Source organism: Platichthys flesus, chromosome 1 (genome assembly GCF_949316205.1).
Source record: "Platichthys flesus chromosome 1, fPlaFle2.1, whole genome shotgun sequence".
NCBI lineage: Eukaryota > Metazoa > Chordata > Actinopteri > Pleuronectiformes > Pleuronectidae > Platichthys > Platichthys flesus.
Genome location: NC_084945.1, coordinates 18,841,957 through 18,866,884, shown reverse-complemented (window position 1 = coordinate 18,866,884; position 24,928 = coordinate 18,841,957). Strand labels below are relative to the sequence as shown.

The following is a 24,928-nucleotide window of genomic DNA, read 5'->3' as shown; positions in this document are numbered from 1 at the left end:
CTGTTGCTCAACATGCCATTAAATTAGAACTAAATTAAATGTTTTCTTTATCATGGCACACAATTAGGTGGTGTAAGCTCCTGTCTGTTTCTTGAGATAGAAGGTTGTTGAGTTGCCTATGCACATGCATATATGTGTGAGTGGTGTTTTGAACAGATGGACAGGTGGAGTGGGTGGGATAGGGTTAGAGTGGGTGGGATTAAAAAATGGTGGGGTGACAAGAGTCTGCTCATGTTTTACCCCCTGAGCTTTCTATAATGAGATATTCATGGCACTAATTTCAGTTGGTTGCCAAAAGCCAGTATGGGGATCGGATTGGACTTTAGGCCCCTACACTATGGCTTAGACATTTGAGAAAGGTTATGCTATGTCAGTACATAGGCTGCCGCTCCTGCTCTGCTCCGTCACAAAGCTCATATTTCCTCTGTCCTCCTCTACTCCTGTTACCATAGCAGCCATGCAAACCCACACTTCCTGGGTGGTTATGTCATGGATGCTGGGAGGAAAACATGAGGGTTAGGATGCATCTATTACAGCGTGTCAGAGTGTTATGCCCAGAAAAAGCCCCTGTCAGGTGAAAACCATTTTTGAAAATCAAACTGAAAAGGGCTGAAATTAGAGTATTTTGATATTGCAATGGAACCATATAAATGTATCATGGTACTTGCTCTGCACGTTGATTAGCATAAAGTACAGCAGTCATCTGCTTGTGTTATACATGCCTTTATCACATGTGACCTGACTAGTTAGTATTAAGGTACAACCTAATGAAGATTTACTTTACATTTTCACGTCATATGTTGTAGGAACTCTAACCAAAAGGCCTCAATGAGCTGCGAAAAACTTAAATAGAAAAACTTAAATAATAAAAATCGAATTACTGTTGATTTTGTGAGAGGCTGTAGGATAGCTTGTGAAGTTCAATGGCTCTACTGGAAACGTGGCACTTAAGTTAAGTCTATTCAGAATTATCTGCACGAAGCCAGCACTTGACAGGTATTTGGAAGGGGAAGAATTTGGGGAGACAGCCACGCTGGCTAAAATTTACTAACTTTCCCATACAAAAATATTTGTTCTGAAAAAGATCCGTCACGGATGTTAGACTTAGAATAGTTTGCATGCTAGCAGTCTGAACTGTCTTTGAGTAGAGCCAAATAAAAGCTTATGCCATCATGTGACATGGAGCACAAAGACCATACAGTGGTTAACGCCAAGGCAGAGATCGGTGTGCACCATAGAGTGTCTGACTCTCAGCCCATCAGACAGCATTGAGTCAATTCCCTGATTCAGTTTTCCCTGATTGTGTATTCTACTCTGCTAAAAAAAAGGGTTAGGGTTAGGGTAATGGCACTTTTTAACCTTTCATTTAGGGGGGAATGGTTGTAATAAAACTATTTACAGAGACCCAAAAGACTTGGGTTATAGACCTAGTGAGGTATATTTCACTATGGTGAAAGATCATGAACTTTGATATTAGTTAATAAATGGATTAATATGGGAAGATGTTGTTGGCGTAAACTTATCTGATTTGTCGAGATGGAGAAACCCAGTCTCTCTGTGAAGAAGACCATTGAGTGTTTTGAGTGCAGCTGTTCAAATATGATTGTAGTCTATACAGAGAAAAAATTATGCAGCGAGGAAAAACACTCAATGCCAGCCCAAGTTGTGCACTGCACATAAAATAAACACACACACACACACACACACACACACACACACACACTCTCAGACAGAACTTACTGTGGTACATGAATCTTCACTGACCCAGAGACTCACAAAGAAAAGTCCCTCTTCAAATATGATTCAACCTCCAAGTCTTCTGTTGACCTTTTACACATGCTATGTTTAAGAACATGATTAATGTATTTGGGCATTCCAGTGATTCATTGTCTTGTGAGGCTAAGTATACCCCCATTTTACACCTATTATACTGTCTCACACCATGAAGGGGGGAATACCACCTTTTCAACTTCCAGACAGCCAGAAAGCCTGAAGGGAGGTTACTGTCATCAGACCTGAAGCAGAGAGACAGGTTTCCGAGCTTGGTGTTGCAAGTTGGACACTTTACTGAATAATTTGAAAAATTTGAAATATTAAGGTGGGTTTACGCAAGCAAGTGTTTCAGCGGGAAATTCTTATGGTTAAGACAAAAATATATTTTTACATAACTGATACTTTTCCATGCTGTCCAACTAAGTTTGATGCTTCAAGAGGGACTGTTCGCATTTATACACTTAGCTAATATAATCACAAACATAATAAACAAACAATATTTAACAAAATAGTTTCATACTGAAGTTGTAATGTGTGTGTGTGTGTGTGTGTGTGTGTCTTCATGCTTTTGGTATTCTCTCCCCAGGACCTCCTCCCTGCCTCCCTTAGATTGGCCATTGCCAAGCCAGTTTGGCCAATATGACCTGAAGATCGAGGTACAACCCAAAGCCCACCACAGAGCTCACTATGAGACCGAGGGCAGCCGAGGAGCCGTCAAAGCAGCGTCTGGTGGCCACCCTGTCGTCAAGGTAACATATTTGGACATTTCCCTCATGGGGTGCTGTACTTACTGTAACACAGCTGTCTTCTTTTTTTCGCTCCATTAAACAAAATGTGAGTACTGGTGTTTCTACCACACTGAGGATTAAATATCCCTTTTAGGTCAGGACTGATTTACTGTCTGTGTTAACTCGATGCTGGCACTGGCCACTTATCATCCAGCTCCCTATGCGTCAACCAAACGGCCTAGACGCCAACCGTAGCAGCCTTTGGTGATGAAAGGAAACATGAAAGGAAGAGAATTAAGCTGAACCAAACTTATTTACTGAATTTAGCAGTGACTTCTTGTTTTCCAGTTGGCAGGAATTGCCCTCTGCATGTGACAGACATTTTTTTATTTTCAGTTTGTACATGTGAGCACCCATCACCACTGAATTACAAACGTCGGTATCTGATTGTTAAAAACGTGACTAAATAGCCTTTGTTAATGTTTATAGCTCCAACATAAGCTGGTTGTTGGAGAAGAACATTTGATTTTAGGTTTCATGTTACGCATTTGCATGTGTAGACTGTCACATGGATCCTCTCCCACAGCAAGACTGTCAGTCAAACTGTTGAAGCAGGAAGACGAGCAGGCAGTTAGTAGAGCTGTTGCTTCAGCCCAGTCAGCTGCCCTGTCATTCGATAGCACCTGGTAGAGACCAGGTGAGCCTACATGGAGCCAATGCTGGTTTTCTCCCTCTGAGAGAATGAGAGAGAGATAGAGAGGGCGCAATATAGTAATATAGACCAATAAATATTTCAAGAAGCCTGTGAAAAGCTACCTTTGTGTGTATGATTAAAGCAGCGCTTCAGAGCTGGGCCATGACCAGTGTTGTGGCACCTGACAATGGCTGAGTTCAGACTGATAGTTCGGCCAGCTGCTCATTCCCTGGCCAATGGGATCACCAGCTCTTGTCTACTATTCTCAGTGCATCTTGCAGACTAGCTTGTGCACACAACTAGACACTGACGCATAATGTGGTAAAATGTGTTAAAAACATTCAAAGCACAGCTTAATTATCGTAATTATTGTTCTTTTTTAATTTTGGTGCATGCAACATGTATAGTTATAGCTTTGGACTTCAGATTGGAAGTAGGTTTGTCCTTAGGTAAACTCAGTAGCAGCTCATTGTTGCACAATATACACATGATAAAACAATTTAAACAGAGCCTAAATCACTGCCATTTGTTTTAGAAACAGCCTTCACCCTAATGCATTCAGTCATACACTCCCTCCAGGCCAATCATTAACCATTTCAACCTCAGTTAGACCAAGTTGCTATCTTGCCATATGTGTCGATGCATAATTTAGCTGTCATTTCTTTTTTCAACCCAGCCTTTGCCATGCTTGCCCTTATTCCTCATCCCCAGAGGGGGTTGTTTTGTTATAGCAGTTTCCTTGCAGTAGCTAGCTCGTACTGATCTATTATCTGAGGTCAAACAAGGCAATTTCAACAGTGATTAAGACCCAGCTAGAATCTGGTTCACAGGACCTACATGCTTAGCCCAGACAATCAGTTCTTCTGTATTCTCAAAGATAGCAGACTCTGCTCTGTTTACTCCAAATATATTTTTTAATGTTTCAATGTTTTAAGGATAATTTGGAGCTAAACCATATATCTCTTGAATGCATTGTTTGCAAAAAAAAGTGAAAGGCAACAGTATTTCTTCTCTAGACATTCTCCAGTATGCTGAAACCCCCAGTGCTGAAATAAAAGTCAAATGTATTAGAGATGGAAAATACTTTTTGGATTAAATTGACCAACAGCAATCAGATGTCCTGGGCAGAGTTAGAGAAGAGCACACACAACGTTTGCTCTTTGTGATCAGTGGTTTGCAGAGCTTTGTGCTCAGAGAGAGAGGGAGATAGAGAGAGAGAGAATGTGGGGGTGAATGAGTTTAATGAGGAAGGGAGGGAGGAGCAAGGGACTTTGACAAGGAATCTTTTTATTATGTGTTTGATTATATACAGTATCAAACATATATTGTGTTTATTCAGCTATTAAACATGCTGCTACTCTTTTTAAATGTTAGTGCCAGTTGGTAAAGTGTATACTTTTTAATGTTGTAACAATAGAAAAATATATTTATTTGAAGATATACTTTCACCGTCTTTGCTTCTTTCTATGTGCACTCTTGCAAATACTGAACGTCAACATAAAACGAACAGCTGAGGATAGATAGTATCGGTGCTTGTCCAGCAGGTCTTACAGTCAGTCTTTGTTTACTAAATACCTTCTCCTCTGTTGTTGGTCTTCTTCTGCTATCTTCTTTTTATTGCACTGTGCAAAAAGCATGATATTGTAAGGTGATTTCCTTACCTTGTGATGTAATTTGTGTTTATTTTGTAGCATACAACTAATTTAATGCTGGATATAAGGTCAGATATAAGTTTAATTAAATTATAATAAAAGCAGGAGTGAATCTCAAAAAGTTGATCACTGTTTTTGACCCAGTATAGATTGGACAGAAGGGGGTCAGACAACTTGAAACCGTCAACAAGCATGAACGCATTATGTTTCCCAGGTGCTCTGTAGGTGTGAAGCAAGCTACTCCATGGGGGAATAGTGTCAAGGGTGTCTTGCTTTGTGATTCCTGCCTCTCTGCCACAGAGTATTAGCAGATTGAATGTTTTGATAGTTTGCTGATAGTTTGTCGGCAACATTACGAAGTTTCTATTCTGTTCACTCTACTGATGGTAGCTTTATGTCAATTAGACTCAGCAGGACTTTGTAATCTCCTTGGGTTTTAAATTGGGTGCTGTGATGTCACTTGATGACGCCATAGCTGCCATCTGGACATTGTGATGACTTCCTTTTGTGGTCATGCTTTGGCCCAGATCAGTGCACCACTGCGCTGCTGTGTCAACAGAAAAAAAAACAAGAAATGCCTAAAGGAAGGACCTTAGGGTCTGGGAACTTTTACATGCTCACATGTGTTAGAGTTCATTGACAGTCATTTTGTCAGACGAGGCCAGGACATTTTCTTGTCTGTAGAGACGTTTGATTTTGTTGGCTTGTTTGAAATCTGCGAGGAAAACTAGGTTTTCTTGGTATAGACATTTGTATTTTGGTGCAATACTATGACACATTGGAACAGGTGAAGCCCTCAGCAGCAAGGAGCCCCCTATTTTACCCTTTATTGTGCAATAATGCACACTGGCTTTTAACACAGTCATGGCTGTGCAGTCAATAACAAGGTTATGCAGTTATGTCCTCTTACAATAATTTAGAAATTTCAAAATATTAACTTACTTTACGTACTTTATATAGAAGCTCAAACAAGCTTAAACAACTCCTTTGAAGGTAACCTCATAAGTCACATAAAATGTACCCAAAACCTTACATGTCTCTATCCTAGGCCTGAAATCCTCTGAGTCATCTGTAGGTGGGAGCCCTAACAGGTGTTTCACTCAACAGGTTGTGTGGAAACTATGAGGCTACTATAAAGTAGGTTTTTGTCTTGGCTATGTGTGAGTAAGAAAAATATGTATATATTAAAACCTACAGTTACAGTATAAAATAGAAATTAAATTGTTGGTTTCTCCGCATCAAAAACTTAACAGATTTTACTGTAAGTGCTCAAGTCTAACATTGAGAGTTTTTCCTTGTCACAGTTTTTTGCATTTCTAATATTAATATTGTGTGTATGTGGATTTCCTCTAGATCAAAAAAAAGAAAGAACATTTTCACGGCATTTCTCACCCAGTGAATCTCATCCACAGGATGTTGAGGATGTTGTAGTATAAAGCTTCCTCAGAGAGCAGATTTGTGTTAATTTGTTCAGCATGTCTGTGTAAAATGTAATGGCTCAGTTGAGAACCTGTGGTTTTGGTTCCCCAGACTCTCGATGCAGGAGTTGTAAAGAAGTGTAGACACAGACATACAGTATATGAAGCTATCGGCATTATACCTGTCACATGTCCCTGGGCCTGTGCACTTGAAGAAGCTATTGTAAAGTCTGAATTATTTAGATTTAGTTTGAGGATCTTCTTATCACACCGTGTGTGTTCTTTGCTATTTTGTCTGTATCATTGTATGACCTTGCAGGCAAAGCACTAGAGTGCATTTCCAGCTGTAGACATGCCTTTGAATTTAATGTTACAGTAACTTGCGTGCTGGCAACACAAATACATCTCAATCGCTCGGGATAAAACATGAGAATGCAATGTGTTGGGAGTTTGACCCCAGCTAACACTGTTAAGAAAGAGAGGAGGGTGCTGACCAGTTGTTGATCAGTGATCTAAAGAGAGGCAGGGTGTCGTATGGCTGTGCCTGGCAATGGTCATAACAGTCGGCTCTTTTTTTGTCTGTACGTACGGTAGCCAGACAAACAAAGGACACAAAGTGTGACAGTGTTTACATTGAGTTGTTTTGACAGACATGATTCATAGCTGTGAGTTCTGAGAGGAATGCTGTGTATTTCTGTCCAACGACACAGACACACACTGGGGCTAATGACTGTTAACTAGCCACGGTGTAGCTGTATAAGAAGTTCATCAGTCAACAGTGTTTATGGGACATTTAAAATGGGACACTCACAGTAAAGGTTGAACAAAAAGTATTCTTCCCTGCGCATTGCAGTCGTTGCCAAATAAATATTTGAACCTGTGTGATGGTTAACAGAATTTATTTATGATTTATCATTGATGCCAGAAAATGTCCATGCTTATTTAAAGAATGTGCCAGCTCCAGTTGCTTTTTTTTTAATATTACTTCCCTTACAATTGTACATTGCAGGATGGCTCCGTTTGTGCCTGGCGCACTGGATGTTTTAGCCATTCCTCTGGGGCTAGCTGCAGACCATAATTGGTACACCTGTTGCTAGGAGACTTTTAAGTCCAAAGCCTCTCTGGCTGGCTGAGGTATCCTTGTGCGTATTTAACCAGCTTAATTGAGTACTGCTGCACCCACACAAATATAAGGAGCCCCTCTGGTATTACCTGCTGGGCTACGGATAGAGGCAGGCAGACACAACAAGAAAAAAAAGATTATTAGATACAGTGAAGAAACAATCACACTCGGTGCACAAACAAAATTGAGACCATAAAAGCATGGCATAGGAGTGAGATTTATTACAACACAAAGCTGAAAAGAGTTAGAAACAAATATTATGACCATCTTCAAACCTGCTGCCCCTGCTAATAAATCTAAATGAAGCTATGGTGTCTGGTGACAAGGGTTTGAAAGAGAATACGACAGAAGCTGTCCAAGACGTCCTAATATTTCCACCAGCTTGGATGCATTAAATGATTTTGATCCCAGTGCTTAAATGCATGACCTAATTTCTGCCCGTCTCTGTCTCTGTCATTCACTTTCACATTTTCTTTAACCCCTTCCCTTATCTGTCCATCTCTTTCTCTCATCTGCCTTTTTTCTTCTTATAATTTTCCTCTAGCTTTACAGTCAGGCTTTTTCCATGCCTTGACAGTTCTCTCTTTCTCTCTCACACTCTTTTCTGCAGGATCTCACAGTAGACTAGCTGCCATAATGCAGGGAGATACAAAACACAATGCAGGGCCATGTGGACTGCACTGTGTGAACTGGCTGGAGTTGGTGTTGCTTTGCCCCAGGGCTGTATTTGATGTAAACATGTCGGAAGCTTGGTTCTCATTTGTTGTAATCAGGCTTAGTGCACAGTTAGAAAAAACGGTCACTGAGAGGGGGAGAGAGAGTCGAGAGAGAGAGTCGAGAGAGAGACACACGTGTGTGTTTGTGTGTATATGTCTGTGTGGGTGAGTAAGAGCGAGAGAGAGAGAGAGAGAGAGATGTGGGGGAGGATGGGATGGGGGAATAAGAGGAATTGAGCTTGGACCAGTCTAGCAAGGCCATATACAGCCCTCATGCAGTATACAGCAAACGCTCCTGTGTGTATGTGTTTGTGTGCGTGTATTGACCTTGTTTAAACAAACAGTCAACCGGCCCCCTGGCTCTCTCTGCCCTCCCTAGTGTGCTGGGCAAACATCAGGCCTGTGTGTGTGTGTGTGTGGTTGTGTTTGCGTGTGTGTATGTATATTTGTGTGTGCCTGGATGCGTGTGTGCGTGCGTGCGTGTGTGTGTGTGTGTGTGTGTCCATAGATCCCAGGTTGTGGTGCCACAGTGCCACAGATGGGAAACCACTGCCAGATAAAATGGACCCACTCATGACCTTGACCACCATTGCTCCCATTTTTACATCTGTTGAACACACTCTCTCTCTCTCTCTCTCTACTCTCTCCTCTCTCACTCACACACACACGCACACACACACACACCACAAACCTATCTAAGCTCACACTTTAGCCCAATGTTGTGTGCATAAATCCACACATTCTAGGTAGCACACACTCTTCAACAAAAGCTTCAGAGATTTCGTTTACACCGACATGAGTGTAGGTAGCTACACGCTCTCAAACACAAACACACACACACACGCACACACTCACACACACACATACACACACGCTTGCATACACAGCGGGTCTCACCATGGCAACAGTGGAGCAACACAGAGAAACAACTTGGCAGAGTCAGGCGCTGGCTGTGAGAAAGTGTCGAGTTACGGCAGAGGGTTGGGGCTGAGGTAGGAGAGAGGCAAGGACAGGGACGAAGAAGGGAGACTGACAAAAGGGAAAAGAGGTTGGAATAGTTGAAAGCAGGAAGGAACGTCATGAGTGCTGGAAAGGAAAGATGAGGAAAAGAGGAGAAAAAAGCAGAGGACAGGATGGAACAAGAGATAAACTGACTATGATGGTAGGAGTGCAGGTAGACGTTGAAACACAGGATGTGAAAAGAGACAATGTTTTACTGGAGGGAGATGGGGATCTTCGCCTTTCAACCTTGTCCTTGTAAATATTTCATCATCAAAACAGTCGGTGCTCAGATGAGTTCCTACCACTACCTTTTTTTTTTTTTTTTTATTTAAACGAAAGTTAAAAAGCGTTGGTGTGTTTATGCCTGTGTGCCTGTTCATGTGCACGTAGTGATGGGAGATGTTTTCCCCTCCACTTGCTCACTTTATTACTGGATCAGTGGAACAGATGAAGGCCAAAAATAAGTAGGGACTTTTTTTAGTGGGAGCTGACTATGTAACCGTATCCAGAGGTTTAATTTTAGGGGAGAGAATTCATCCTAAACCTGATCCACGGGCAGAAACAGCATCGGCGGCCATAAGGTAGCGACAGGCTTCAGCGGGCACGGGCCTCCCGGACATGTGGCAGGTTTTTAATGTCATTGTGGTTTAATATAAGAACTGATCTCTATCAGGCCTCAGTTACTTGCTGACTGACCAGCTGGGCTCAGTGCATTGTGGACGGGCAGAAGGGTGAGGAGTTGAAAGTGCAGAGACCACCCTCCTGTGGTATTTCACACACAGGCATAGATTTAGGGTTTGGCGGAGGGGTGACTCAGGAATGTGAGACCAGTCAAGGGTGTGTGTCGTGTGCATTTCACTGAGGAGAAGTCTCCTCCGCCAGGACTGAGGCACTGTCCATGTGCCCTTGTTTACGTCCTGCTGGTTGAAGGTGGTGCTTTACCCATTTCTGAACTGAAGGTGCAAATGGGCCCCCTGAAGTGTTCTTAAACTGGAATTAGACAGGAGCTTAAAATATCGTTGAAGTATGTCTTACACAGTTTAAATGATGTCTGTGGGATCTTGTAGAACATAGTGTTTTTGGTTGGGCCGTAACAATTATCAAACGTTATTTGGGACATGCAAAGACAGAGCTGTGACACGTCTCCCTGCCCAATCCCACATGCTGCCCCAGGAGCAGGTGCAGCCCGTTACGTGTGTGCGTATGTGTCCAATCACAACCCCGGGACCACAAGCCTGCATAATCTGAAGTGACTATTATATTCAGAGCAATGAGTGTGGAGGATCGTATGTTTACCTTTTACAAAAGTCCGTAGTAATGTCTCAGGAGCCGATGCCTCATCTCTACAGTCTGAGTTCCGAGGAAAACATCGGTCTCGACAGGCACACGCCCTCATTTCTTTCCTATTCTTTGCTTATTTTTGTTTACATGTTATATGTGAAGTCAAGTCCAACGTGTTGTTTAGTAATGTTCTCTTTCTTTTAGAGGTGTGGATTTGGCGTATCGTTACACCCCTAGTTCTTGGTTAAAAGCCAATTGCATTCATTTGAAAATTTAAGATCAATAAAAATCAACTGAAGTGTAGAGAGATATTCGAAAATAGTAAGAACCTGCTTCCTTTCCTGTTCAGCGTCCACCTTTTAAAATCACTCCACATTCTACGGTTATCATATTTGATCAAATCCAACTTAATCCAAAAAGAGAAAATTATATTTTTAAGTAAGGGCTGTGACTGCGGCAGAGAATTAGCCCGCCTGTGTAGCGTGTTTCTGTTTGGCCAGGATTCACTGGGATGGCTAAAGTGCTCTCTTTCTTTCAAACTCTCTAATCAGGTTTTTCCTGGTTGATTATTTGATTTGGAAAGAAGTGCTGGCCTGCTAAGTGTATGTTTGTCAACATCCTGGCTCTGCCCCAAATCCCTCATGTGCAGAGAAATAGAGGTAATACAGGAGGACACACAGAGGCAGAGATCAAGAGGGTAAATGGAAGGGAAAAAAAACAATCAAGGACTTTTTTTCTGGTAGTTCTGGGCAGAACTGACAACCTGGAAAAAAAAGGTTCATAGACCACTTCTGCTGCATTAAACAAATTAGCCTTTTTTATTCCCCTTTTCTGTACTTTTGTAGTGCTCTGATATTTCTTTGAAGCATGTTCAGTTTTTTTATGTCTGTGTATCCTCTCTCACAGATGCATTCCTCCAGACACTGTTAACTCACTTAATGCTGTCTGGAACACACATGGTGCTGCGAATAAACATGCCTTGATTTATGGGCACTCACAGACACACACACACACACACACACACACACACACACACACACACACACACACACGCTTTCTTGGGTCACTTTCAATTACAAAAACCTTACCTTCCTTACCCTGACCTTAACCAAGTACCCAAGGAAGACCTTTTTTATGTTTAAGGACATAAGGCATGTCCCCTATTGAATGGTCTTTTGTCAGAAATTTGTCCCAGAGAGTAGCCTATGACAGATTAACACTCACACATACTCTCATTTTGTACTTTGTGAATTACAGGCTTGTGCACAGACAGTCTGCAGACATGACCATAAAACAAGCAACATCACATACAAGACTGTTTCTGCCTGTGACCCCATATGTCTTTGAATTCAGAATAATGGTGTCATTTATAGCCAGGGATCCATTCAGTCAGGGGTGCTTAATTACCTGTTAGGTTGTTACTGGCAAAAATATATACTTTGATGTGGTTCTTAAGATCTAGTGTGGTTTTCAAAGATGAACCCATTAATGGTTTTTATAGGGGCCTCCCGCTGTTCCGTTCGTGCTACTTCCTTCCGAATACATTTCATGTGCCACATACAGTAGTTTCTAACAATCAGCGGGTTGTTTCCAAATGGACATGGTGAGAAACCAGACTCACAGTTTTTTTTAAGGGATACATGTTGTCTGTGGGGATTTACATGTGTCCTTGTGTGAGGTGGAAGCTGCCTTCTCAGGTCATCATCCCTGTGATTACTAGAAGTTATCACAGGGATGAGAACAAATATCTCCAAGTGTAAAAGTGGTGACATGTACAGAGGATGAAGATGAGGATGTCAAGAGTGTTTGTAGAGACAAGAGCAGTGTGGGGGTGCTGTAAACAAAAGAATGCGATCTCCACAGCAGCGTCAAAACATCACTTCCTGCCTCAGTATGCTGCATCCGCCGGCTCCACTTCTCGTCTGAATAATACAGAGGACTTGTTGAGGTTTTGAATGCGTCCGAAAAGCATAGTTTGTATAAGGCAGACTCTGGGTAAACTCCGAAGCCAATTCTCCGGATTTTACCTGGAGGTCATGTCTAAAACAAATTTAGAGGATGTTGAATGAGTATGATGCTGTATGAATAAGTTCAAGGTAGGATTTTAACAAATACAGTTATACATGTTTAGGTAATTGCCCCTCTATTAAAACGCGGTGTTAAGTAGAAATAAAAAGTTTAATTCATTTTTACCAGCCAGGAATAGATTTTCCCTTGCATTATTTTAAATTCATCACTCCCTTGAGAACCATTGGGTTTTTACTGAGCTCAGTGGCAGAGCCCTTTCAACATACAAGGTTTTTATTCAGCTCCGAACAGTAAAGGGTTATTAAGATTTAAGCTCCACTGCCCTGCCTGCCCAGTATCTGTCTCTGGAGGCTGGTCCTCGCAAATAACCCGCTGTAAACACAGCATATTTCAGTTTTCGACCACTCAGGTCATCCTACCCCCATTCTGCCACAGGGGGTGACCACAGAAGTTACAAGTGAGAGAGAATGAGAGGATAAAAGAAAGCGAGCATTGATATTTGTCTCAGGTGATCTGATGCTCAGTGGACAGTTTATAGCTGGCATTTGAATGTGTCTCCAAATGTGATTGGATTTCACTTCTCCACTCTATATGCAAATACAAACATGCGTAGTTCCCCTCATCTCATTTTCATCCGCTTATCCGGGGTCGGGTCGCGGGGGGAGCAGCTCAAGCAGGGGGCCCCAGACTTCCCTTTCCCGGGCCACATTGACCAACTCTGACGGGGGGATCCCGAGGCGTTCCCAGGCCAGTGTTGAGATATAATCTCTCCACCTAGTCCTGGGTCTTCCCCGAGGTCTCCTCCCCACTGGACGTGCCTGAAACACCTCCCAAGGAAGGCGCCCAGTGGGCATCCTTACCAGATGCCCGAACCACCTCAGCTGACTCCTTTCTAAGTGAAGGAGCAGCGGCTCTAATCCGAGTTCCTCACGGATGGCTGAGCTTCTCACCCTATCCCTAAGGGAGAAGCCAGCCACCCTTCTGAGAAAACTCATCTCGGCCGCTTGTACCCGTGATCTCGTCCTTTCGGTCATCACCCAGCCCTCATGACCATAGGTGAGGATAGGAACGAAGATCGACCGGTAGATCGAGAGCTTTGCCTTGCGGCTCAGCTCTCTTTTCGTTACAACGGTGCGGTAAAGCGAACGCAATACCGCCCCCGCTGCTCCGATTCTCCGGCCAATCTCACGCTCCATAGTACCCTCACTCGCGAACAAGACCCCAAGGTACTTGAACTCCCTCACTTGGGCTAAGGACTCATTTCCTACCCGGAGTAAGCAATCCATCGGTTTCCTGCTAAGAGTCATGGCCTCAGATTTAGAGGTGCTGATCCTCATCCCAGCCGCTTCACACTCGGCCACCAGCCGATCCAGTGAGTGCTGAAGGTCACAGGCCGATGATCCAATGAGGACCACGTCATCTGCAAAAAGCAGTGACGAGATCCTCAGACCACCGAACTGCAACCCCTCCCCACCCCGACTACGCCTCGATATCCTGTCCATGTATATCACAAACAGGATTGGTGACAAGGCGCAGCCCTGGCGGAGACCAGCATCCACTGAGAACGAAACTGACTGGCTGCCGAGGACGCGAACACAGCTCTCGCTTTGGGAGTACAGGGATTGGATGGCCCTGAGGATAGACCCCCTTACCCCATACTCCCGCAACACCTCCCACAGATTCTCCCGGGGGACCCGGTCATACGCCTTCTCCAGATCCACAAAACACATGTAGACCGGATGGGCATACTCCCAGGCCCCCTCCAGGATCCTTGCGAGAGTGAAGAGCTGGTCTGTAGTTCCACGTCCGGGGCGAAAACCGCATTGTTCCTCTTCAATCTGAGGTTCGACGATCGGCCGAACCCTCCTTTCCAGCACCTTGGAGTAGACCTTACCAGGGAGGCTGAGAAGTGTGATGCCCCGGTAATTGGCACACACTCTCTGGTCCCCCTTTTTGAACAGGGGAACCACCACCCCAGTTTGCCACTCCTTTGGCACTGTACCCGACTCCCACGCGATGTTGAATAGGCGTGTCAACCATGACAGTCCCTCAACACCCAGAGCCTTTAGCATTTCTGGCCGGATCTCATCAATCCCTGGGGCCTTGCCACTGCGGAGATGTTTGACCACCTCAGTGACCTCCACCAGGGAAATTGACGATGAAACACCATCAACCTCGAGCTCTGCCTCCAACATAGAGGGCGTGTTATTCGGATTCAGGAGTTCCTCAAAGTGTTCCTTCCAACGTCCGACAACCTCCTCAGTTGAGGTCAACAGAGTCCCATCCTTACTGTACACAGCTTGGATGGTTCCCCGTTTCCCCCTCCTGAGGTGCCGGATAGTCTTCCAGAAACACTTTGGTGCCGACCGAAAGTCCTTCTCCATGACCTCTCCGAACTTGTCCCACACCCGCTGCTTAGCCTCCGACACGGCAGCAGCTGCAGCCCTTCGGGCCTGTCGGTACCCTGCAACCGAGTCAGGAGTCCTCCAGGATATCATATCCCGGAAGGCCTCATTCTTCAATTGGACGGCTTCCCTGACCACCGGTGTCCACCACGGTGTCCGAGGGTTACCGCCCCTTGAGGAGCCTAAGACCCTGAGGCCACAGCTAGCCGCCGCAGCTTCAGCAATGGAGGCTTTGAACACCGCCCACTCCGGCTCAATGCCCCCAACCTCCACAGGAATGCCAGAAAAACTCCGCCGGAGGTGTGAGTTGAAGATACCTAGGACGGGGGCCTCCTCCAGACGTTCCCAGTTCACCCGCACTACTCGTTTGGGCTTACCAGGTCTATCCGGAAATTTCCCCCACTCCCTGATCCAACTCACAACCAGATGGTGGTCGGTTGACAGTTCCGCCCCTCTCTTTACCCGAGTGTCCAAAACATGCGGCCTCAGATCAGATGACACGATCACAAAATCGATCATTGATCTTCGGCCTAGGGTACTCTGGTACCAGGTACACTTATGAGCACCCTTATGTTCGAACATGGTGTTTGTTATGGACAATCCATGGCTAGCACAGAAGTCCAATAACAAACGACCGCTCGGGTTCAGATCAGGGAGGCCGTTCCTCCCCACCACGCCTCTCCAGGTGTCTCCATCGTTGCCCACGTGGGCGTTGAAGTCACCCAGCAGAACTACGGAGTCCCCTACTGGAGCCCCATACAGGACTCCATTCAGGGTCTCCAAGAAGGCCGAGTACTCTGAACTGCTGTTTGGTGCATACGCACAAACAACAGTCAGAGTTTTCCCCCCTACAACCCTTAGGCGCAGGGAGGCGACCCTCTCGTCTACCGGGGTAAACTCCAACACCGCGGCGCTCAGCCGGGGATTTATGAGTATCCCCACACCCGCCCGACGCCTCACGCCCTTGGCAACTCCGGAGAAGAATAAAGTCCAACCCTTATCCAGGAGTATGGTACCAGAGCTGAGACTGTGCGTGGAGGTAAGCCCCACCAGATCTAACTGATAGCGCTCCACCTCCCTCACAAGCTCCGGTTCCTTTCCCCACAGCGAGGTGACGTTCCACGTCCCCAGAGCCAGCTTCTGCCGCCCGGGTCTGGTCCGTCGAGACCCCCTACCTTCGCTGCCACCCATGTGGCTGCGCACCCGACCCCAACGGGTCTTCCCACAGGTGGTGGGCCCATGAGATGAAAAGAGGGGGGGTGCCACGTAGTTTGTTCGGGCTATGCCCGACCGGGCTCCGTGGCAAACCCGGCCACCAGACGCTCGCCATCGAGCCCTCCGTCTGGGCCTAGCTCCAGACGGGGGCCTCGGGCTTCCTCCGGGCTGGGTCCCATCTCCTCTTTCGTCGATATTCATTGAGGGTTTTGAACCATTCTTAGTCTGGCCCCTCACCTGAGACCACTCTGCCATGGGAGACCCTACCAGGAGCACAAGGCTCCAGACAACACAGCCCTCAGGTTCACGGGGACACGCAAACCTCTCCACCACGATAAGGTGACGGTTCAAGGAGAGGCATGCGTAGTTAACAAAGTTAAAACAATGTGGCCATATGAGTCCAGATTACCTCAGAATGTGTGATCCACTCTCAAATGCATCCTAAATAAGTCTTGGGTGTGTTCACAACTGAACTTAGAGCTATGTGATTGGATCGCCCAAGAAGGATGCTGCATGATACAATGACACAAAAGTGAGCACAGATCCAAGTAGGTCCAATGACAGTTGTTCCCTTGAAGACTTGATTCCATCAGTGATTCCAACTCACCTTTTACTAGAGCTGGAACTAAGTCATGTTTAATAATCCTGCTGTAAACTAGTTTACTGTTAAATACAGTTTAATAATGGCCTCGGAGAAAGACAGAATTTGGAAACCAAGCAGGTATGTCTTTGGTGCTTACTCTCAGGTATATATGTTTCCAGCGCTTGTTGTTTTGGAACAGCACATGACAAATCCAAAGCTACACCCACTTTCTCTCCTTCCACCCACCACACTTCTGTACCAAACATTGACACAGCGGTGCGTGATGCAAAGCTGCAGGGAGGAAAGGGGTCAGTAGCCAGCTGCGGTGGGGATGAGGCTTGGCAGTTCCAGGGGTGAAACAGCAATGAAAGACCTTGTTCTTCTCTGTAACCCTCAATGGGCTGCCCTCCATCCAAACTGGAGGTGTGGGTTTATGAGGGCAGCACGGTGGGAGTGTGCATGTGCAGGGGCTGCCATCATGCTGTCATGGAGTCTGCCAAGTACAACATTACCACAGTAGTGGCATTGTGTGGCCGGTGTGTTTGTTCTGTCCCTCTGAGGAGGAAAGGTCCTGCTCTCCTTTCCATCTTCTTCTTGTCTCTACACAAAATGCAATGCTTTTCCCTCATTGAACATCTCAACCTGTCTGAGTTGAAACGATGCCAGCACTCACAGACTAATGGAGAGACTGACTGCTGCCTGGTGTCAAACGCCAACCAGGTTGGACCGCATGAGCCACTGGACACCGTTGACATTTTTATTAGCAAATTTTTCCTCTTCGACCACAGTGTAAACACTAAAAACCTTTTCATATGCATGAGACCTCACAGGGAGAATCAAGGGTTATATGAGTGGCAGGTTTTATGTAAGATAATCTTAAATTTAATATGTATTAGAGGAGATTAGCATAAATATGACACTTCCAGAGATTAGTTTAACAATTTCTGGTTATGTGCTGTTGTATTTTTAGCACTTTTGAGGAGGATAAGATTTCTTTCATTTGTTTGGTTTGTTTGTTTGTTTTTTAGCAAGATAAAACCAAAAATTAATAGATGCCCAGTGTTGATCTGGATCAGAGGGCGGATCTAGTAATTATTTTTTCACTTTCTCTAACATTGCGAGATAGGGTGTTGCTTCAAATGTTTAATGTTTTGAGTAATTCAATTCTGTGAGTATGTGAAACTTGGAGTAGCTCGACTGAATTTAAGGAGAATGTTAGGCCTTGGCGGAGCGAGGCACCATTGTGTTATTGCTTAGATTGTTTACGATTGACCCTACCAGCATGCAGTGACTTCATCCTTTTTGTGTTAACTGGTATGATGGTTTAGTAAACCAGTTGTTGGACCTCTTTAGTGTCCTTGCATTCTGTCATTATTTTCCTGTGAGACCTAGTGCAGCTGCAGTACAGCTTTTATTTTCTTGGAGAAACTGACTCGAGTTGGTTTCAAGGTTTCTTTTAGGTTTTGGAGGCAACCGTGTCCTGCACAGAATCCAGTTTAGAGGCAGGCTTTTTTTGGGACTATTAGTAGAAAACACCAGTGTCAAACTGGTTGGGGGCCAAAGCGCCAGATGAATCTCCAGTTGCCCTGCCAGAAACACCCCCGACCTGACATTTAGATTCCCTCTAAAAAAAGGTGGCCCTCTGAAGGCAGTGGAAATGAAAAGAGTATTCCTTTGTTCACACCTCTCTCATCTGCACTTTGAGAACTCACATCTGTTTTTACTCTGTTTTTCTGTCTTTATCTGTCATGTCTCAGCTCATTGGCTACAGCGAGAAGCCCGTCAACCTGCAGATGTTCATAGGGACGGCGGATGACCGATACTTGAGGCCGCACGCCTTCTACCAGGTGCACCGAATCACCGGGAAAACTGTAGCCACAGCCAGCCAAGAAATCATAGTCTCCGGCACCAAGGTTCTCGAAATTCCTCTGCTGCCCGAGAACAACATGTCAGCCTGGTAGGTGTCAGAAGCACTTTTGGGTTAAATTACTCAGTTATGAGTTTACCACCATGAAGGAAGCCGTGTCCAAGGAAAAAATTTGCATTTTTATAATAATAGAGCATAACATCTTACAAAGACGATTTTTTAAATTGAAACCAACAGGAGAAACGGGTACAGGAGAATAAAATGAGGGTTTCCCATGGAGCAGTGTGAGACGTTCTCATTTAGTGTTGTAATAAATCATATTCACAGGCATTTTTTAATTGTGATACAACACTTAGTTTCCTCTCATTGCCAATCCCCTGCTGGGCCTGTTGTTGGATTTATTCTCTCCCAGGCCCCACCTTCTTAAATATATCTTTGATTATTGCCATCACTGTGGTGCCATATGGGGCCAACTATTTCCTCTCTACCTTGCAGCATCGACTGCGCTGGGATCCTTAAGCTGCGAAACTCCGACATCGAGCTGCGGAAGGGAGAGACAGATATAGGAAGAAAGAATACACGGGTTCGCGTGGTGTTCAGAGTGCACATCCCTCAACCTAACGGGAAGGTGCTGTCGCTGCAGGCTTCCTCCATTCCTGTGGAGTGCTGTGAGTGTTGACTTACTACACACACACACACGCAGACACACACACAGACACAAACATGTTCATTCAGAAACCTACGTGTGATATGAAAATCACACACAGATACGCACCCAAACCTTTGCACACATTTCACTGTTAGAAAACTTAACAGGATAGGATGTTTATTTAATTAACTTCCTCACTCTCACTTAAAGTCACTTTAGATAAGAAGGTCTGATAAAACTTAAAATGTAAATGCAGTGCCCTTCTAGCAGAGCAGTTACATAATATATACCTATTCGGGCTCTGCAATAAATCCTACTTTTCCCTCAGGCTCACAGAGAGTTGTTAATTCTTGAAGCCAGGTTTGATAGTTTTGTATTAAACTGCATGACATTATCAGAAGTTCTGCATGACATTATCAGAAGTTCATTTTATTTTTATTTTAGTTCATCTTCAGTGTTACTGAAACAGCTCAGCTTATGATCATCTTCTTTTCCCCCCAACCCCTGCTGTTTCTCTCCCAGCCCAGCGCTCAGCTCAGGAGCTACCGCAGGTTGAGAAATCCAGCCTGACCAGTTGTGTGGTCAGCGGTGGAGAAGAGCTGGTCATCACAGGCTCCAACTTCTTCCCAGAGTCCAAGGTCATCTTCCTGGAGAAAGGCCCTGGTAAGTGTTTTGTCAGCACAGCGGCCTCTTCTTGAACCGGCACTGCAGCAGAAACAGGGTGTGCCAAGTACATGTGTATAAAATCATACTTTCTTCTGTCTGACAGACTATATAACAGGGGCTGCTAAAGCATTTCATGTGTCAATAATGTGCTCTGTTGGACACGTTTTGTAGATTTTGCAAATGCTGCAGAAGTCAGCAGAAGGTTAAGATTTAATGAGTCATGGTTGATACGTGTCTATGATTCAGTTCACTTGTCTCTTTCTCTCTCTTCCTCACAATTATCACAATGGAATAGAGATACCTCAAAATCTTGTAAATAAAAACCAAATGTCCAAACCCCTTATTAAAACCAACCCTGTGTGTGCGCATGCTTACGTGTGTGTGTATGTGTATGTGTGTGTGTGTGTGTGTGTTTGTGTGTGTGTGTTTTTGACAGTTCTCAGATCACATTTATCATTATCTTAGCCTCAACAAGTCAATCTTTTCCCTCACGGCATTTTATTAAATGTCAAACAGATTTACCATATATCTGCAAGTGATGACTGTAAAGTCAGAATGACAAAAACAAAGACTTATTTGGAAGAATATGGTCCTGAAACAAACATTACATTGTTATTTCTTATGTTTATATTACATATATAATATAGTCATTAAAAAATTGTAAATTCATAATAATGCTGTATACACTAAATAGATACATTCCTATTCTTTCAATTGTTTTTTCATGATTATCAATACAAACATGTTGTCTCTTAATGCAAAAAACAAATGACATTCAAGTTAACATTCACTGTCTGCTTTTATGAAATCACTGCACAACCTACTCCCACTGCTATGTTTCACTTCCAGTGTGTAGATTTTGGAGTTTGGGACAAAGGCTGAATCTGGACTAAGTGGTTGTCGCCTAAAACTTTTTATACTCTTAAAGTTGTTTAAATATCTACTTTAACAAATGTCTAAGCTGAAGAGTTTACTTTCTTAAACTCCCTGTGCTTTCATCATGTTTCCTTTAAGTCACCCTTCTTTCTCAGCCTTATCTTTTTACTTGTCTTTACACCAGTCCACATTCAAAACACATGTAATGGCTGTTCTCTGAGATGGAAATTTTAAATGAACAACATTCATGGAGCCAGTCTCTGCCTGCCCGAGGTACCATTACCATGTAGAGCAACAAAATCAAGTTCACACACGGCAGACAGCCGAGCAGTGATGTCTTTATGACTGAGAGCCATTCTCTTCAGGTTTTCTAGAAGAAAGAAAAACAGCCTGGAGGAATGTATTTCACTCTTTTAGGTGAACCAGGTGAGGCATGGCATGGAGAAGTAGTTTGGTTGAAACAACTTGCTGATGGTCACTCTTTATAGCAGCACAGCAGTGAGTGGAAACCTTCGGGAGGTGCATCTTGGGTAGGGAGGACGGCTGGGCCCCATGGTGCACGAGGGCAGTGGACTGTGGAAGGAGACAGAGAGAATATGAAAGGGAAGGGGGAAGATGATGTTGATTAAGTTTGTGTAAATTATCCCCCTCATCATGCCTAATCCGCCTGCTTTAGTGCAGAGAGGGTCTGATTGGACTAAGTGCAGGAATGGAAGAAAAGAAAGAAAGAAAGAGGTAACGGCAGATATTTTTCCACCATCGCTCATAACTGAGAGACAACAGTAGATTCATGAGGAGCTTGAGAGAACGGCCTGTTGTTTCTAGTACACAGAGATTACGAGACGGTTTTATAAATTACTTTACTAACTATATACAGGCACAGGCCGAAGCAGTTGTTCATGTGGGATCCTATTTTAAAGTAGATAAACAGTCAAAAGTAATTGAGTTGTTAAGTGCAGGTGCTGTTCTGGTTCCTTCACTTGGTTCCTCAGAGTTTAGTTGACATGTCATCCAAAGTTTTTTGGACACTACACTGTTCAATTTAAATATTCAAATTAATTTGATAGGTGGAGGTGAAAGGCCTTTACTTTTACCAGTGGCCAGATATTCCTATTTGAGGAAAGAGTGGGAAGAGAAAAGAAATACTATTGATTTATTAATTTATATGTATTTATTTAGGAGAGGGGAAAGTCTATAAAAAAGAAAGACAAATAGGGGCAAAGGTACGGACCTAAGCAGGTTTTATAGTAAGGGGCATTGTAGAAACTAAATAGATAGATAGATAGAACGATATATCAGGTATTTCTACTTAATTATGAATGATATTATAGTAAACTGGACTTCAAAGGCTCTAACACTGACTGCCCTGAGTAGTGAGTAACACAGCAAGTGTACTCAGTGGTCACCTTGTTGTTTCTGTTACAAACGCTAAACAACAGCGGGCTCTTGAAAAGCTGTTAGCCTGCCGTTGTAACATAAACAGCAATTACCTTCTTTATTTGTGTTCGATCATGCAGCACCGTGAGTCCACGTTCTTGTCGGCCCTCTGACTGGGGCTGGTACTCGTGTATGGATGATCCGAGTCATTGTCTCAGTGTGGTATGAGGTTCTTGTCAGTGCTTGTTGTCTGACAGAGCATGTGGGGCCCTTGCTCCTGCCTGTTGAATGTCAACAATCCACGCTGCAATAATGCACTGATGTCAGCTGCATAGACATTCAAGGTCATTTGCTCATTGGAAAGAAGCACTCTGTCATCCACGAGTTAAGCTCTACCTTTACAATAGAGACACTCTCTTCAGGGGTTTGACCGCCTAATGTGGCAATGGATTACTACAACTAAGGCTAATGTTAGGGTGAGGGCAGAACAGGAAAATTAACTAAGTTAAGTTAAACCTAAAACTAGAGTCTGGAGTTTTAGGTTTTAGTATAAAGCTGAAAATAGACAGGGCTCATAACTGAGCACTTTCTTTGTTAGAAACTACACTTAAGCCAGCTGTCTGTGCAGACATGTTGCAGATGCCTGACAGTGGTCTTTGGGTGTATCCTTTGGGTTTTGAGGAGGAGGCCATGCAGGTGCAGACTATACTTGCACCATTTGAGCACAGTGAAACGGGCGACTGCAAATTAATCTGCCTCCGCAGAGAGTCTCTTCAGTACTTACTTAACTGCCAATGTTTTTATTCTTCACAATGCTGCGATAGCTGTGATTTCCCCAAACCACACTGCAAACCTGCTAGTGTTTTTCAGCCCAACAGCTTCCCTTCGAGCAGCTGCCCCAAAGATGTCTGGCCAAATAATTAACTCCCTCATAGGAAAACTGGAAAGGATGTTTTCTCGCCAGAAAGCCTGGCAGTGTGTTAAGGCATTTTAAAATAAACACAATTATTCCAGTGCTCCCTCTGTAATTTTAACCAGGTAAGACAAACAGCAGGATATTTGGAAATTTGATTACCATTTAATAGCTGTTGAGATTGTCTCCATGGGGCTTCTGGGCCTTTGAAAAATGACATCATGCCAATGTCTCTCAGTTCTCCAGGACAAATTGAAATTGTGTTTCAGCATAAGCGTCTTGTGGTTCTTAAGCCCTGTCTGTTTGAGAAAGTACTGTACCCTGACTTAGATGAAACTAAACAAAAAAATAAATAGTTGAGAGCTACACCACATAGAGACAGCTACTTAGAAAAATATCTCAGTTTTTCAAGTGGGTTTAAAAAGCTGCAGTTATAGCTGATTATATTATAGTAAGCCATCAGTTTTTAATTATATTAGTTTTCACTCTATTGAAGTTTTAAATTCCCATTTTAGAGATGTGCTTTGAAGTTGCATGTCTGAATGATTTGGTGGCCGTTTTATGTTCAAAATTAGAAGGGATGTGGTCAAATGTTGTATTCTACTTCATCACCAGTTTATCCCTTTTGCCATTGTAGGAATAACTCTTGTTTGCACTTGAGAGATGCTATAGTCTTTTCAAATATAACTATCTGTCGAATGTGACAGTATCTCTCATAGCTTTGAGATTACTTATACTCTAATCTAATAAAAACAGCTGTGAGTGTGACAGCTGACATTTAGCCTTTACAACAAATTGTTTTCAGACTAAATTTGATCATGTGTTGTGTCTTTGACCATTTATAGCACTAGGAGTATTACTATATTATGCATTTATCCATGTGTTTTTTCTTTTAAATCTTTTTTCTAGATGGACGACCACAATGGGAAGTTGAGGCAAAAATAAAACGTGAGAAAACTCAAGGAGTACGTATTTACATTATTTATCTCTACCATAACTCTACACATTTTTTATATGTAATACTTAGTTAGAAATAACTTAAAATTTAATTTATTTTTATTATTTGTAAACTTATTTCTATTTAATGTACATAAATATTTTTTGCATATCCAAATTATATGATTTTTTTTTTTGCAGTCATGCATCGTGGTGGAGGTTCCTCCCTACCACAGTAAGACTGTGGGCTCAGCAGTGCAGTTGCAGTTTTATGTCTGCAATGGCAAGCGGAAAAGGAGCCAATCACAACGCTTCACTTACCTTTCAGGTGAGACAATTGGTCCTAATTATTTTTAGAAAGAAGGCCATGGAGATATGTTCGAACTCGTTCAGCTTGTATCTGCAAAACTAAATAAACAAAATCCTGTGACAAGTTGCCAAACATTTGCTCTTTTTAGTTATTTAGTCAATGTATTTCCCTGCAACTCATTTTATAGATGCTTACACAAAAACATTGTGTAAGGTGCATTCCTCTGGTTTTATGACTTCCTGATGTTGTTAGTCTCCAAACAAGTTACAAGAAACTGACAGCAAAGACAGAGACAGAGACAGCTGTAACATGCATGTCGTGTTGCAAACGTCTGTACAGCGGCTTCACTAACCCATTTTCTCTCTTTCTCTTGTTAAACAAAGCATTGCTGTGGTGTCAAGGGGGCTCTTCCACTGAGCATAACAATAACACCTGTCAACTGTTTATTTGCTAAAACCCCAACTTTTTTTCCCCTCACATGTACTGTATTTGCATGAGGTTTTATGATGCAAATCTTTTGCTCTCCAGGAAACTTTTACTTCACGTGTTCTCTGAGTTGTGGCTTCATACAATTATTGCAGCAGCAAGGAAACTCAATGATATTTTGATCTTCAAGTTTCCTCAACGTTTTTCATTAAAATCAAATTCCTGACTTTGCTCTTTGATATTGTTGTTGTCAGTTTTTTTTTTCCTCTTCTAGAAGCCAGTCAAACCGA

The 24,928-nt window shown here is 43.4% G+C and overlaps 1 protein-coding gene across 1 annotated transcript in view; it reads left to right on the top strand.

Moving 5' to 3' along the window:
* nfatc3a (nuclear factor of activated T cells 3a) overlaps positions 1-24,928 on the top strand; it is a 61,488-nt gene that overhangs the window by 19,582 nt on the left and 16,978 nt on the right. The window contains exons 3-8 of the mRNA XM_062387937.1: positions 2,360-2,522; positions 18,376-18,575; positions 18,981-19,153; positions 19,657-19,797; positions 23,876-23,931; positions 24,104-24,230. Coding sequence (XP_062243921.1) covers positions 2,360-2,522; positions 18,376-18,575; positions 18,981-19,153; positions 19,657-19,797; positions 23,876-23,931; positions 24,104-24,230 — 860 coding nt within the window. The remainder of the gene's footprint in view (positions 1-2,359; positions 2,523-18,375; positions 18,576-18,980; positions 19,154-19,656; positions 19,798-23,875; positions 23,932-24,103; positions 24,231-24,928) is intronic.